This window comes from Hemitrygon akajei, chromosome 31 (assembly GCF_048418815.1).
Source record: "Hemitrygon akajei chromosome 31, sHemAka1.3, whole genome shotgun sequence".
Classification (NCBI taxonomy): Eukaryota; Metazoa; Chordata; class Chondrichthyes; order Myliobatiformes; family Dasyatidae; genus Hemitrygon; species Hemitrygon akajei.
Window position 1 is genome coordinate 16,790,674 of NC_133154.1, and position 17,014 is coordinate 16,807,687.

Genomic DNA, 17,014 nt, shown 5'->3' on the forward strand with positions numbered 1-17,014 from the left:
ATTGAAAGTGTTGCTGCTGCAGTGACTTCTAGGATTTAGATGTGAGGTAATTATTCCACAAACAGATTTACTCCACCCACTTTGGTGGCAATCTCAATTAGTGGTCAGTACACTATTGCAGCTCTACAATGCAATGGTGATACTTCAATTTTACATAGAAAATATGCACAAAATTAATACAACACAATTAACAGGGACACAAGCTTGCATTTCGAACAGTCATTTCACATCTGTGATTCAAGATAGGTGTTCACTATATGAACAACCCACCTTGATACACAATGACACAAAATTATATAATCTGCACAATTTATCACAAAAATAAAATTCTATGAGGAATTTCTAAAGCTTTTATTTCCTATGAAATGTTTGGGAGGGGGTATGGAATCCAGCGAAACAACAAAAACTTGCAAATGCAGGGATATTTGTGCTACTCTTGATTTGATGGTGATTAAATGGAACACTGACTGGAAGGGAACTGCTGAAGACATTTTTAATCAAGAAAACTGAAAAGGTAAGCTGGTCAAAATCAATTTGACTTTAAATTTGTTTTACTTAATGAAGTTTAAATTTGGGAGATTGTACTCATTTAATAATAAATTTATGAATGTGAAGAATTTATTTATGTCAAAAGGTGCGACAAAATACCCCCCTTTCCTGGCCAGAGAGACAAACCTAACTACAGTTGCAAAATGTAATAAATATTCTGCAGAGGAAATAACTTGGTTTTAAAAATATTCTCCAAAAAGTTCTATTTTATATCAGCAGAAATAAAACAAGTTATAAAATAAACTTGCATGGGGGGAGGGGGAAGGAAGGAGACAACTTCTTGGTTGAATGCTTTGATTTTCTCCCTTTTCCAGGATACAATAGTTTTGTTTATAGAAGAGTTTTGAAAACCTTAAATGTCAATGCACTTTGAACTAAAGAGCTCTGAATCATTTCTCAGATTGGAAAAACAGATTCTTTTAATAGGGAAACATCCCAAATTAGTTAATCAACATTCTGACATATGTAAACACCTCCAATTTTAAACAGAACTTAAGAAACACTTACACCACCTTTACACCCAAAGCATGCAACATAAATAATATACAGATCTGAGCTGTAATTTGCTCCCAAACCCACCCAAGTTAGACAATTGTCCAGAATTTTTTTTTAATGTTTTTCATTGCAGTGACAGGTAGAACAGAGACACTGCAGCTATTAAGTTGGACCAAGATTTACAATTAGACTATGCAAATCATAAATGACAATTTCTAGCCCCAGTTCAATCAGCTTATTGCAAACCAATTTACATAATTATTTTGTTGCATTTTTAAATGACAACTGCATTTGCTTAGACCCATTTCTTTAAAAAAAACTATTAAGCAAACACACAAAACTACATCTCAGTTGTATCTTTGAATCCAAGTGTATGTTCAATCAAGGGGCAGTTGCACATCAAGAGCTAATTTCAATTGGCCAAAAGTCAATTTCAGAAACCAATTGAAGTAGCTTTGAAATTCCCCAAACAGCCAACAGATCTGTATATAAATGCATAAAGTGCAGAATATGCAAATCAAATTATAATAACCCACTCACGTATGCTAACACCGTAGACTGCTGCAAATGTTGAAGGGGGAAAGTATTATCAACTGCATGCACAAAATATTAAAGAAACTTTCAAGAATTTATTTTGTTTAAGGAGTTTAACAACCCAACAGGCATTTATGAAACATTAAATGACAATTTGTTTAAATTCATAATTTCAATAAAATAAAACAGGAAGACTGATCACAATATTTAATGTACATTTTGAAATAAGTGTCGTAAGGATTAAAATCATTACAATGACTAGATTTAACCAAATTATGAAAATGATTCAACTACATCCTAGATAAGACACTTACTTGTTCCTTTCTAGATTTATGTGAAGAAGCAACGTGAGCCAAGTACTGAATCACTTTCTTGGTGTTCTCTGTCTTACCAGCACCAGATTCTCCTCTATAATAGAAAGCATCTAATTTTAACAACTCCAGAGCTTCAATTTATACATAAATGCCAGACAGGAATTAAATAAATTTTAACTAAAACAAATACAACTGCGTTCAATTAAACGCGCATTTTTGAGAATTGCTATTATAATTTACTTGAGAAATATGAACAGCTTTTACACTATTCGCACAAGATATTTAAAAAAGATTAACCACAAAGCATTTGATTACCTGAAACATATTCACAGCCATGTACACTTGAAAATAAACTGATGCTGAACCATGCTCGGAGACTTTCTATCTAGATACCAATGGACAACAAAGTGGCACTGCACGTCATGCAGCTATCTCAGCTCCAGCAATCCAGATTTCATCCCAGATTCATGTGCACGTGGAGTTTGCTCATTCACCCTGCAAATGTACACATTTCCCTCCATGCTCTAACATCCCAAGACCTGATGTCTGGTAGGGAAATTACCTCTCATGTAAGTGGATGATAGGAGAATCAGAGTGGAGTTGACTTGTATACGAGTGAGAATAGATTACTAGAAATAAGCAGGAGGAACGTAATATTCTGACACAGACAGAACAGAAAGTGGCCATTAAGGTCATTTCTAAATTGGAACAATTCACCAGCGAGATTCAGCATCCTTCAGCTAGCAGGATTAATCACAATTGTTAAAAGCAAAAATCACAAATCATCAGGAAAAAAAATTACCTCCGATTTCTTTGACACAAGAAACTATGATGATCCACTCCTTTACTCACAAAAATGGGCTTATGATAAGAATCATAAAGATGTCAGAATTAGCTCCCATAGTTTTTAAAGTTCCAAATCAAACAAGACCACCACCAACATTACTTGTGAAGTTACTAATGAACAACTACTATCAACTGTAGTTTGATGAGAATTGACCGCAGAGGTTCGACTATCAATGCCTGCTATTTCCTACAGCTTTAAATTTCTTGTCATCCTTGCAAGGTCATTTTCTCTTGTGGCAGACATAATCCCATCTTAAAATTTTCATTGAGTTTTTAAGATAACAAGAACAGCCAGATATGATGACGTGACAAAAGATATCAATAATACACATCATGAGCACCTTTTAAAAATTATCCACTGTTAGAGAGATAAAAAGAGTACAAAAGTAACATAACTCTGAAATATGGCTTTTATACGAGGTGTCCTTAGAGGAGATATAAAGGATGTACACGTACATTCTTTCTTTCTTCTTCTTTTTTTTTATACACACATGCAAAAGAGGGATTTCATTTTCAAAACCCAATTTTCATTTCCTGCAATGTGGAAAACTAGACAAAACAAACCACAACTAATGAACTCATTGTTGAAAAAATGTATCCAGAAAAGGAAACCAAACACTCACGTGCATAGGATTGACTGATCCTCACGATCTGTAATAAAGCAAATTATATATTATAATGCATTGTTCAACTTTTTGACTGGTGCTTTCTCATTTTGTCACAGCTAGTTTGATATTGCTATTAAACATTTTTCCCCAAGTCTTCCAAATGCAAAGAGGTGAATCATAATCAGCAGATAACACTTGTCTCAAACATAGTTACCAGAATCATATTTATTATTACCATTGTGTTGTGAAGTATGTTTTGCAGCAGCAGTATAGTGCAAGGACAAAAGTCTATAAATTTTAGAAATAGTGCAATAAAGGAATAATGAGCTAGTGCTCATGGGTTTATTCAAAAATAGATTTTAACTTTCTCTTTCAGAAAAGAAAATCAACCCTATTACACACATACTATTCGCAAAAATACAATTGTCTAACAAAAATGATATAAAAACTAGCTAAAACCTATGAGTGACAATGATTACATGATATGTTACAGTAACTTCCAATGAACTTTTAAACAGCACATTTTATAAAAGCGGCATACCAGCAACCTTTATTACCACAGATTGCCTAACACCTGATTCACTTCCTTAAAGAAAAGCCATGGATACTGACACTGAGCCATTCGTTAAGTGCCTCATGGTCATAAGTATAAAGTGAGTAGAGCAGGGGGCTAAGCACACAGCATTCTGGTGCACCTGTGATTGTGGAGGAGATGTTGCCAATCTGAACTGACTGGGGTCTGCAAACAAGGAAATCGAGAATCCAGTTGCACAAGGAGGTATAGAGGCTGAGGGCCTGATTGAGTTAAGAGCCAATAAAGCAGTATCTGCTGTTATCTGTTGTGATGGCTCGAAAATTAGAGTGGGATCCAAGTCAGTTCAGAGGCAGGAGTTAATATGTTTCATCACCAACCTCTCAAAGTGCTTTGTCACAGTGAACTCAAGTGCTACTGGATGATAGCCAGTGAGGCAGGTTATGACTTCTTCTTGAGCACCGGTATAATTGAAGCCTGCTTGAAGCAGGTGGGTACCTCAGATTGAGAGGTTCAAGTGAAGGTTAAAGATATCAGGGAACAGTCGAGCCAGTTGATCAGCACATATCTTTAGTACTCTGCCAGGTACCCTGTCTGGGTCGGATGCTTTCCGTGGGTGGGTTCATCCTCCTGAAGGATGCTCTCAAGTTGGCCTCAGAGACTAAAATCACAGGTTCATTGGGGACTGTGGGAGTTTTGTGGAGGGGCCTCCATGTTTGATGATCAAAGTGAGCCATTTTGGCTACTCCCACACTCAGTCACATACCATTCTACTTCCAAAAGTTGGGACAACTACATAAAGAGCAAGTAACACAAAGTTAATTAAAACTAAATCTGAGACTGACAAATGATTAATGGTAGCATGATTATTGTTTAAAACTAGGAGGACTTAAGTTTAAGGAGCAAGGGCGAGAGATTTAAGAGATCAGAGGAGTAAATTTTTCCACATAGTAGTTTGTATCTGGAATGAGATGCCAGAGCAGGTGATGGAGACAACAAAAGTAAAAACATTCAAGAGACATCTTGACAGAGACTTAGATGAGTGGGACAGAGGGGAATATGCAAGTGAGATTAGTAGTGACAGGCACAATAGTTGGGCATAAATGCAGCTGCAGTCTCAGGAGACCCAACAAATTGCCTGCTACCTGATTAAGTATTTTTTGCTATTGACATTCATCATTTTGACTACTGGTCCTGAGGTTGAACAAAAAGTCTCATAACAAAGTCAGTAATATAAACATTCTACCAAAAAATTGTGTAATTCCATCAAGAGGAAGTTTCTTTAGAACTATGGGGTTGTAACAACTAGCTTCAGGAAGTTATTATTTAAATTTTACTTTACTACAGATTCAAAGTCCACTTCTTCCTTTTAATTGAAATGTGAGAAGTAGCAATGATGCCACACCAAGGATGTGGTAAGAGTTAGTATCACGTGGAAAAACATCCAATCAGGGACGTGGGATTCACAGTGAAGTTAATTATTGCCAATTTGAACTCCAAATAGCCATAATTAAAAATTTTTATATAGTTAAAAAGTTTTCAAGATAAATTCTTCTATAGAGTAAAATCCTTACACGATTTAGAAGTTCCCTTTTATGCATCACCAAAATAAACAAACAGTGGTAAGCCTTCAGCTTATACTCCATTCAATTAACTCAGTGCTGCACAACTTTGTGTAAGGGCTTTGCTCACAAACAGAATCATTTATGAGGGTGGCTCAAAAGAACTTTCAAGTGCAGAATGGAGGCATTCTTACCCACTGTCATTAAGACCATACTCCCAACAGCTAACATCTCAATAAGCCTATCAACAGCAGTTGCAGGAATAAGGGAATGCAAGATCATAGATCGACAGGAACCGATTAAAGCACCCATGAGAATGTTCAGACTCTCAAAAAGACAAAACTTATCGTAAAACCCCGGGGCATATCCAGAAAGAAGCAATATAGATTTAAGGATTCATATAGATTTAGATTTATAGATTTAAAGATACAAGTAGCCATCTTTTAAAAATCTTGTGTACGTAATATTGAAAGAAAAAAATGAGAGGAAGATGGTAAAATTAGTCACTGTAGTCATACTAACATTGAAATGGTGAAGCAGGACACTGATCTCAAAAATCTGTCCTGCCCTTTAATAATGGCTGATCTGATTGCAACACCTGCCTGCATTCTCAAGCATAAAACATTACAGCACAGGAACAAGCTCTTCGGCCCACAATGTTGTAATGAATCAACTAAATTATCCATCAAATATCCAACTAAACTCTCTTTGCCTTCTTCACATTCATGTGCCTATCTAAACATCTCTCAGAAGTCCCTAATGTATCTGCCTCTACCAACATCTCAGGCAGCACATTTCAGGCACCCACCACTTGGTATAAAAATAACTTGTCCCTTAAATCTCCTTTGAACCTCTCACCACCCCCTCCCCGCTCACCTTAAAATGCATGCTTTCTGATATTAGACATTTCTAGAGCAAACACGAGGAAATCTGCAGATGCTGGAAATTCAAACAACAACACACACAAAATGCTGGTGGAACACAGCAGGCCAGGCAGCATCTATAGGGAGAAGCACTGTCGACATTTCGGGCCGAGAACCTTCGTCAGGACTAACCGAAAGGAAAGATAGTAAGAGATTTGAAAGTAGTGGGGGGAGGGGGAAATGCGAAATGATAGGAGAAGACCAGAGGGGGTGGGATGAAGCTAAGAGCTGGAAAGGTGATTGGCGAAAGTGATACAGAGCTGGAGAAGGGAGAGGATCATGGGACAGGAGGCCTCGGGAGAAAGAAAGGAGGGGGGGAAGCACCTTGGTGAAGCACACTTCCACCTTCGAGAAAAAGAAAGATACTGTCTGTATCTATGCCTCTCACAATCTTATAAACCTCTAACAGATCTCCCCACAGCCTCTGCTGCTCTAGAGAAAACCACCTAAATTTGTTCATCCTTCCTAAATGGGGTGATCAGAACTGTATGCAATACTTCAAACGTAGCCTAACTAGAGTTTCATAAAACTGTATTAAACTTCCATCTTCTCAACTAACCAGAATCTACAGCTTCTAAAAGTATAAAGATGTTCAAATATTTTACTGTCACTGCCTTTTGAGAAAGAAGTCCAAAAAACCCACCTCATATACATCTGAAAAGAGCAAAACCTTTGGTTTAAAAAAAATATTTCTTATTCTAGATTCTCCCATAAGGAAACTTTGTCTCTCCATATTCACCCTGTTTATATTGTTAATATATCTGATACACATCATTCAAGATCCCTCCCCATCCATATTGTTACAGTACATAGTGACAAAAATATTAGTACAAGTACTAGCCTGTCCAACTGTCTCTTGTAAGTCAGCAATTCCTGCATGTTTAACTTCTTTTAAGGACCAACACTGCTCCAGACGTAACTGAAGTGTAACATCTGTATTGCAGTCACCTCCCTTCCCAATGAATGGCCATGCTCTACTAGCTTTCCTAACAACTTGTACCTCCGTACTATCCTTTTATAAATCATGCACCCAGATATCTCTGCAATCTCTCATCATTTAATACTTCGCCTTCATGTTTCTTGCCAAAGAGTGATTTTCAAACATATTTAATTTGATAATCCTTTGGCCACTCACTTAACCTATCAATTCCCCTTGATAGTCCTGACGAAGGGTCTTGGCCTGAAACGTCAACAGTGTTTCTTCCTATAGATGCTGCCTGGCCTGCTGTGTTCCACCAGCATTTTGTGTGAGTTGTATCAATTCTCCTTTGTAGCTTTCAGCCTCTTCACAGCTTACTGTCGTATCCGTTATGGTGTTCCAGCAAGTTCAGCAACCATACCTTAGATCCCTTCCCACAAGTCAATTCTATAACTTGTAAGAAACTTAAATCATAGCACCAATTCCTATGGCACACCACTTATTTAATCCTAATTGAAAAAATATCCACTTCTGGCTCCTACTTTCTGTTAAAGCCAGCCAACCTTTTAGCTACATCTTACCTGCTGTTACCAACTATACCATGAATTTTAATTTCCCACAATGACTTTAATGCAACACCATATCAAACATTGTTAGGAAACCAAGTACAGTGTATTCACCAGTTCTTTATCCGTAGTATTTTTTTTTAAAAAAGGAACTGCAATAGTTCAAGTTCAATTGCTATTCAACCGTAAAAATGTATACAGGTAAATGAAACAGCATTCCTCCAGTGTCAAAGTGCAAAATACATAGCACAGCTACGAAAGAACATACAGTCATAAAAAATATTAGCACAAGTCCCTAAGTGGCATGGCCTGAAGATTTATGGTGCATGAGATGTTGTTCTGCAGCCACGTTTCTGCAAGAACAATTACATAACATTTCCTCATCTCGTGCTGGTTCAGCCACAGACAAAGGTAAATCAGCTTGTCTCGCACTGGGTGAGTCGCAGGCAATCCAGCTCCTCTTCCAAGGAGAGGTCACTGTTGAGCAACACTGATGGGAGGGTCTACTTTGCCCAAATGCAATTAATATTAGAAAATTATAGCTGTAGTACAAGAACTGCTGCTTCAGAACTCTGTCCTGATATACGGTGCTGTCTTTGTGGAGCTTGCACATTCTTCCTGTGACCACATGTTCCATTTTTATTTCACACCCCAAATATGTGCAAATTGGTGGATTATTTAACCACTTCAAATTCTAACTACTTTAGGTGGAATGAGAGGAATTAACATAAATAGATTACAGGGAGAATTAGTGTTGATAATACAATTGCTCTGAGCACCAGCTTAGACTTGTTTGGAATGGCTTCCTTCTGTCCCCTATGGAAATAGGAAAAGTAATGATCAGCTATCTCACTAAACACACCCAAAACCCTAGCATGAGGATACATTAGGATCTGGAGATTTTTCTTAGTCAAATACATCCAGCCTATCCAATCTTTCATCATAACTTCTGCTCTCCATTTAGGCAACATCCTGGTGAACTGTTCTACATTCTTATTGCTAGCAGATCCTTTTTGTGGTATGGCAACAAAAATGTATACAATACTCCAAGTAGAGTCCAACCAACGCTTGGTACAATTGTAAATTGAAAGAGTAGGGCAGCACGGTAGCTTAGTGATTAGCACAACTGCTTTACTATGACTACCGTCCCGTTGCACTCATATCCATCATCATGAAGTGTTTCGAGAAGCTCGTCATGAGGCATATCAAGACCCTGCTGCCCCCCTCACTGGACCCCCTGCACTTTGCGTACCGTCCCAACCGCTCAACAGACGACGTCATTGCCATCACCCTCCACCTGGCCCTAACCCACCTGGACAAAAAAGACACGTACTTTCGATTGCTGTTCATAGACTTCAGTTCAGCATTCAACACAATCATTCCTCAGACACTGATTGGAAAGCTGAGCCTACTGGGCCTGAACACCTCCCTCTGCAACTGGATTCTAGATTTCCTGACTGGGAGACCTCAGTCAGTCTGGATCAGGAGCAACATCTCCAACACCATCACAGTGAGCACAGGGGCCCCCCAGGGCTGTGTGCTCAGTCCACTGCTGTTCACTTTGCTGACCCACGACTGTGCTGCAACACACAGCTCAAACCACATCATCAAGTTCGCCGATGACACGACCGTGATGGGTCTCATCAGCAAGAACGACAAGTCAGCTTACAGAGAGAAGGTGCAGCAGCTAACGGACTGGTGCAGAGCCAACAACCTGTCTCTTAATGTGAACAAAACAAAAGAGATGGTTGTTGATTTCAGGAGGGCATGGAACGACCACTCCCCGTTGAACATCGACGGCTCCTTGGTAGAGATCGTTAAGAGCACCAAATTTCTTGGGGTTCACCTAGCGGAGAATCTCATCTGGTCCCTCAACACCAGCTCCATAGCAAAGAAAGCCCAGCAGCATCTCTACTTTCTGCGAAGGCTGAAGAAAGTCCATCTCCCACCCCACATCCTCATCACATTCTACAGGGGTTGTATTGAGAGTATCCTGAGCAGCTGCATCACTGCCTGGTTCGGAAATTGCACCATCTCGGATCGCAAGACCCTGCAGCAGATAGTGAGGTCAGCTGAGAAGATCATCGGGGTCTCTCTTCCCACCATTACGGACATTTACACTACACGCTGCACCTGCAAAGCAAACAGCATTATGAAGGACCCCATGCACCCCTCATACAAACTCTTCTCCCTCCTGCTGTCTGGGAAAAGGCACCGAAGCATTCACAACCAGACTATGTAACAGTTCCTTCCCCCAAGCTATCCTACACCTCAATACCCAGAGCCTGGACTGACAACTTACTAGACTGTTCTTGAGTACCGGAGGCCACAGTTTAAGAATAAGGGGTAGGCCATTTAGAACAGAGTTGAGGAAAAACTTTTTCACCCAGAGAATTGTGGATCTACGGAATGCTCTGCCTCAGAAGGCAGTGGAGGCCAATTCTCTGGATGCTTTCAAGAAAGAGTTAGATAGAGCTCTTAAAGATAACGGAGTCAAGGGATATGGGGAGAAGGCAGGAACGGGGTACTGATTGTGGTTGATCAGCCATGATCACATTTAATGGAGGTGCTAGCTCAAAGGGCCGAAGGGCCTACTCCTGCACCTATTGTCTATTGACTTACTGTCCTATTGTCTTGTTTATTATTTATTGTAATGCCTGCACTGCTTTGTGCACTTTACAGTCTGTAGTCTAGTATAGTTTTTTTGTGTTTTTTTTAACGTAGTTCAGTCTAGTTTTTGTACTGTGTCATGTAACACCATGGTCCTGAAAAAACGTTGTCTCATTTTTACTATGTACTGTACGAGCAGTTATGGTCGAAATGACAATAAAAAGTGTCCTGACTTGACAATCACTGATCACGGTTCAAACCCACTGCTGTCTGAGGAGTCTGCACATTCTCCCTGTGACCATGTGAATTTCCTCTGGTGCTCCAGTTTCTTCCCATGTGCAAAGACATACGGTTAGGGTTTGTGAGTAGTGAGCTGCTACATTGGTACAGGAAGTGTGGCAACACTTGGCGGACTGCTCCAGCACAATCCTTGGACTGTGTTGGTTGATGAAGCAGAGAAATTTTACTACACGTTTTGACATACATGCAAGAAATAGAGCTGATCTTAATATGGAGTATCTCCTAAATAATGAAAAGCTAACCCATGAATATGACAGAAAACTGACATCCCAAAATTAGGGCAACTTCACAAGGCTTGCAACTATAAACTAAAAACACTGGAATATACTAAGTCATCATAAACAGTTTAAAAACAAAGCAAGAAGTGAAATTATTCTGTAATGAGTTGTCTTAAAACATGGTGGAAAGACTTTTCAATAGTAATTTTCCCAATGGCAAATTAGATTTGTTTGATACAGGAAAGCTACAAAATTCTGGGGAAAGGGTGGACTAACTAGTTGTTCTATCATAGTACTAACACAGGTGGTATTAATTAATGACCTTGAGCATTTTAATCACTTTGTGATTATTACTTTTTGTATTTTCTCCTTAAAAGGTCTGTTCAATTATCTAGCAGAGCAAAGGAATGCTAGTGTTTATTAAAATACTAAATAAACGTCAAAGCAACCTACCAGCCAATAAATTTCAGTTACCCTTGAGCTATAAAGTAAAATAGGTTATGATAAACTGGGTCACATTGAATGTGACATGGTTTCCAATGAATGAAAGATTAGAAATGGAGTTTTTAAAAAAAATCAAAAAAAAAAAAAATTCAGGATCCAATGAAGTGTTAGTCATATTTCTGTGAGCCTGGATACTAAAAATGGATGAAGGAATTTAGAGATACAAGAACACAAGCATAAACAAGAGCAGGAATGGGCTCTGCGGCAGTGCAACTTTGCCCTTGATATTCATTATCACAGCTGATTTGCTCCAGGTACGAAATCCACTTTTGTGCCAGCTCCACAGCATTCAATTGCTAAATCTTTCACAGATTCATCTACCAATTAAATACCTCCAGCAATCTAGCCTTCAGAATCTCAAAGCTAGAGAATTCCAGAGATTCAACAGCTTCGAGAATTCCTATACACCTGAATTTTAAATGATTGTCCACTCTCTTGTAATTATGCCTCCTCATTCAAGATTCTCATTAGCAGAACATCTCAACATTTACCTTATCATGTCCTCTTTGATTATAATAGTCTTCTAAATTTAAAAGAACACAGGTGCAATATTTTTTGTTTAGGGTCTCATCTTTGGAAATAGCCTAGTGAATTTTCTGGATGGCCTACAAATTCCTGTAAGAAGCTTTAAATTATGAACTTTCCTATATTTCAATAGAACTTGATTTTTATGATTATGATGGCATACTGGATCACAGGCAATACTGATAAATTTGATCAAGTAATTCAATTATGGAAGGTCTGTTATCTATTTAGAATTAATATCTTAAATTCATATGAAGCCTTCCCCCCACCTTTAAAATTCCACTAAATTACGCTAAACACCAAAGTAGACTCTCAATTTCCAATGCTTATAACTTGATTATCCAAATCCAAGCACTTGCATACATTTTCACTAAATGCTGCAATGTGGTCCACCATCTGTTGAATATAGTAGATAGCTGTTATCACAAATTATAAAATATAACCCTGACCTAAAATTAACATCTTTACTAACCTGGGGATGGCAGGGTGAAGATACATATCTACCAAAGGAGGTGTAAGGTGTTCCTTCCCTCAGCTAATCTGCAGGTCACCCTTGGGCAAGGTGTAGCATATACTCATATGAGCAGCTGAAGCACATCACAACCACTGACACTAGGCAGACAATCTCTGAAGAGTACTGAAATTGGCTGGGGTCACCTGTCTTGTAAAGACACTGCCCAGAAGACAATGGAAAAACACTTCTGCAGAAAAAATTGCCAAGAGCAATCATGGTCATGGAAAGACAACAATGAATAATGAACAAACTAATCTGTAGCTAATTATAGTAACTACCTGTACAACTTTCGGGATCTCACCCAACTTACTTAAACTCTGGGTTACAGAAAGTTAATGGAACCCTCAAGCTTCCATTTCTCATAGCTCAAACTATAAGTTTTTTGCACAATTACTATTAAATTTTCATGGCAAAAAGGCACAGAAGAAATAGGCAATACTTTCCAAATTTCTTTTTGTTCCCACCAACACTATCCCTAGCCTGATCCCAGCCCTTGGATACCTTATTTCCAGATAGAGAAGTAGATTTTTTTAAATGTCTGAGAATAAATGTGTAGTGACTCACAACCACGTAGTGCACAAAATAATGGCAATAGTGTCAAGGAAAAAGGCTAAATATCATTGGAGAAGTAGATTCAATGAATCTCAAGAGAAGACAACTGAAAGCAAATATATTAATCTGAAGCAATAAACAAATTGCTGTAGGAGCTTAGCAAGTTGGACTTGGGAAAAAAGAGAGGAATATTGAGATCCTGCATCTGAACTGAGAATGGGGAGAGTAGAGAGCCTGAATAAAGAGGTGAGGGAATGGGGCAAGACAGGTCAATAGGATAACTGATCAGCCATGACCTTACTGATTAATGGAATAGGCTCAAGGTACCAAAGGCCTGACTCATATATTAATTATCTAGATTCCATACAAGAAAGGTAATCTTCATCTATACTAGTGGTCGCCAATCCATCGATCGCGATTGACTAGTCGATCTTTGAGACTTTCCCAGTTGATCCCGAAAAAAATGAAAAATAAATACACAAATACTGTTGAGAGATTGTTTCCAGGTTGCAGGGTTTTAGTTCTGTTTTTTCTGTCCAGTGCGCATGCATATAGCTCTCCGCACTACACAGTGTAATTCACTTGTCCCCAACCACTGGGCCACGAGGAAACGATATGAGTCAGCTGCACTTTTCCTCATTCCGTCAGCCCACTGTTGAACTTGAACTCACGCGAAGTCATCAAGTGACTAAACACAGTGATACCTTCATGCCAGGGATCACCGGTTGCCCTCAGGCGGCCGGCGGGAAGTGCCGTTGCTACTGGCCTGGAGCACTGCCTCTGAACCTGTTTAGCACACCGAATGTTCATGGGGAACCCGGTGCTAAAATACTCGCAGACGACCTAATTCGGACTCAGTATTTCGTAAGTATCAGAGCAGCTATCGCGCTGCGATCTACTGAAATAAACATTTGTCAGCCGATAGATCCTACAAGGGGGGCAGGCGGGCACTCTGTCACAATCCCCGCTCGGTTGGCCACGCTCTCTGGACTGTGACCGCTGCGACCCTGGTACGGGGACCTCCGGCCCTGACCTTGTCCTCTCACCCCACCCACGACCAGCCGCACCTGGCCAAGGTTTCTGGCGGCAGGCGGGCAGGCAGGAGGCTGTCTAATGAGGCAATGTCTCAAAACTGCTTCAGTACCCTGAGTCCAAGCACCCAGCACTTAAAAATGAACCCGCTAAGTTTTCTCAGCCAAAAAAATGTGAGCAAGCGGGACAGAAGCTGATAGCTGCAAAAACTAGAATAGACTGGACATAAGGAACCTGCTTCGAGTATCACTGTATTCCAGTCGTGTTTAACAACCCCCCCCACCCCCGCGCTCCCGTCGGCCAGTCTGCAAGATTATCGATATTAAACTGGTCCGCGGTGCAAAAAAAAAGGTGGGTACCCCCGGTGTTTATATATTATTTCTTCTTCCGGGTTGCGGGGTTTTGTTTCCAGTCTTTTCTGCCCTGGTGCGCATGCGTGTAACTAATTGATGTGGGGTTGATCTTGCCTTTACCAAGGCTGAGATAGGGGATCTTGTGCTTAAAAAGGTTGGTGACCACTAATCTATACCACTATGACCAAAGATTACCAATCCCTTTCTCAGAGAGTAAAAGTATATTTATTTCCAGACATTTCCTAAATTTCAACCCTATCGCCTAAAAGTAAGTTGGAATCTGGGCTGCCTCGTCTATTCTCCGTACAATAGTTACAACACTTTAGTTTTTAAACTCCACTCCTTGGCAATAAAGGCCAATATGCCTTCACTTAGTACACCTGTATGCTAAACTTTGTTTCATGCTTGAGAGTACCTGGAATTCTCTGTACTCCATTCACTTACAATCCCTTTGCACTTAGACATGCTTCTTATTCATCCTACTGAAGTGTATGAACTCAAAACTCCAATTGCAAAGTTTTTGCCACTCAACACATTTAAATTTTGCTGCAGAATTCAAATATCCCAATCATAGCTTGCCTTCCATTACATCCCCCATACAAATGACCACTACATTATTACTCTTAAGTAGCAAGTAACTTTATAGCCTATTCTATCTACACTGCATCTTGTAATCCTGCACATACATTTTGTGGAATCCAAAAAAAATACTGCCCACATGTTATCATCTGCCTCAGTTAGACAGAGAAGCACCATAGCAAACACCACTTTTACCAGAACCAGAAAATCAATTCTTAGCTAAAGACTTACTGCACCTTGTTTGAATTTTAATTAAACTAGTGACCATACTTAGACTAGTCACGATGTAAAGAACCCATGTACCAAAAGCAGGCAACTTTGCAAAAACAACATTCAAGCTTTGAGTATAATCTTTCACTTTGCAGCTTTGCAGTATGTTTCATAACTTCCTTTTCATTTTAATCTGTTCACATCTTTCCTTCCTGAGATATTGACTTAAAACCTACATAATATGCTATCGTCGCTGCACCAAACCAAAATAAAAATTTTGCAATATTTACATAATTTGCTAATTCTCCATTTTATTCAGAAAAACAGCAATTAAAGCAAATATCTCAATATGGCAAATAAAAGATAGATAGGTTTCAGGAATTCTATTTACTGATATTTAAAATTCAAGAAACAATAGAACTTTATAAACAACTTTCATAGTTACAGGAGGTCCCACAAAAATTTTATTTTTGACATGTAGTTTCTATTTTAACTAGAAAAACAGGTTCCTTTTCAGAGTACAAATATCAATAAGATATCACAGAACAAAGTCTACTCGTGATGTTCAACTATGGAATCAATATTGCCCAGGATACCAGAAGGCCTCCACATTTCTTCAACAGTAAATGGGATTTCTTTATCTTTCAGTGGAAGCAGAAGCACTACATAACACCCAACCCAAAACTTGGCACCTCCTTTAATTTTTACCAAAATAGCACACTGGATCATGCACCTTCATCTCCTGACTTGGAAGTCTGCACATTAACATTGAATCATGATGTCAAGCATAAAACGGTGATTTTTAACAAGTCTCCAAATATTAATGTAAACTTCTGAACATTTCAAAAGTCCATTCACCATTTCTAAATAAAATTCCATGAGTCTATACTAGATAGCTCGATAAACCAGGTAATTTAATATTTATGCTGAGCAAAAATATGCTCCCAATTTCTATTCTACAAGATTAATCACAAATCTTTATATGAAATTCTTCCTTGAACTTTGCTTCTATGTACAATCTGCACAAGTTCTGTAACACCAATGAAATTGACCACTGATATTCTTATTTTGTTTAGATTTTGTTCTATTAGATTAGTTCTTATATTAATCTCTCTTCTTCAACTACAGAGGATTCCTGGTAAATAGGACACATTGGGGCCAGTACACTATTGTCAAATTAAACTGCTGCCCCAATTAGCCAATGTTTTATGTAAATAACTAAAAAGGTATGAAAAAAATCAAACTACCATTTAAGAGTAACAAATTATGTGCTTAAATGAAATACTGAACAAATCAGAAAACTAACAAATTTACTACAGAATAGTAAAACTGTTTTAGTTCCTAATAACCATCAGAGGAATTAATCTAGAGTACGCTGCCTTGTTCTTTTGATCAACTGTAAATAAACAAACATCAGCATAGAGAGCTAATTTAGATAATGGACTGACTTCAAACAATGCTTTCAACATTGGCATCCTCCAAATCTTCAATTTCACTGTTACATTCAAATGACTGTCGATACCCATAACTTGAAGGAGTGAAATTGCTACATTTTCATTCTTGACCATTTCTGGGATCTCCAAGACAGAGTGCTTGAAACCACAGTGAGCAAAACAGTTCTCAATTATCTTACTGCTCTTTTCACACCAACTATCAGTGACAAATCACTGCTTTTTGAATGCAAACATTTCACTCTAAGCATGACGTATGTCTAATGACCACACAACTTACATGCAGTTAGAAACTGTTCGGTAACAGTCTCTTGTCAC

The 17,014-nt window shown here is 38.7% G+C and overlaps 1 protein-coding gene across 1 annotated transcript in view; it reads right to left on the reverse strand.

The window, feature by feature from the left end:
- The window catches only part of LOC140719451 (myosin-9-like), a 111,919-nt gene that overhangs the window by 57,322 nt on the left and 37,583 nt on the right, over nucleotides 1-17,014 (reverse strand). The window contains 3 exon segments of the mRNA XM_073034128.1: nucleotides 1,585-1,605; nucleotides 1,893-1,986; nucleotides 3,362-3,389. Coding sequence (XP_072890229.1) covers nucleotides 1,585-1,605; nucleotides 1,893-1,986; nucleotides 3,362-3,389 — 143 coding nt within the window.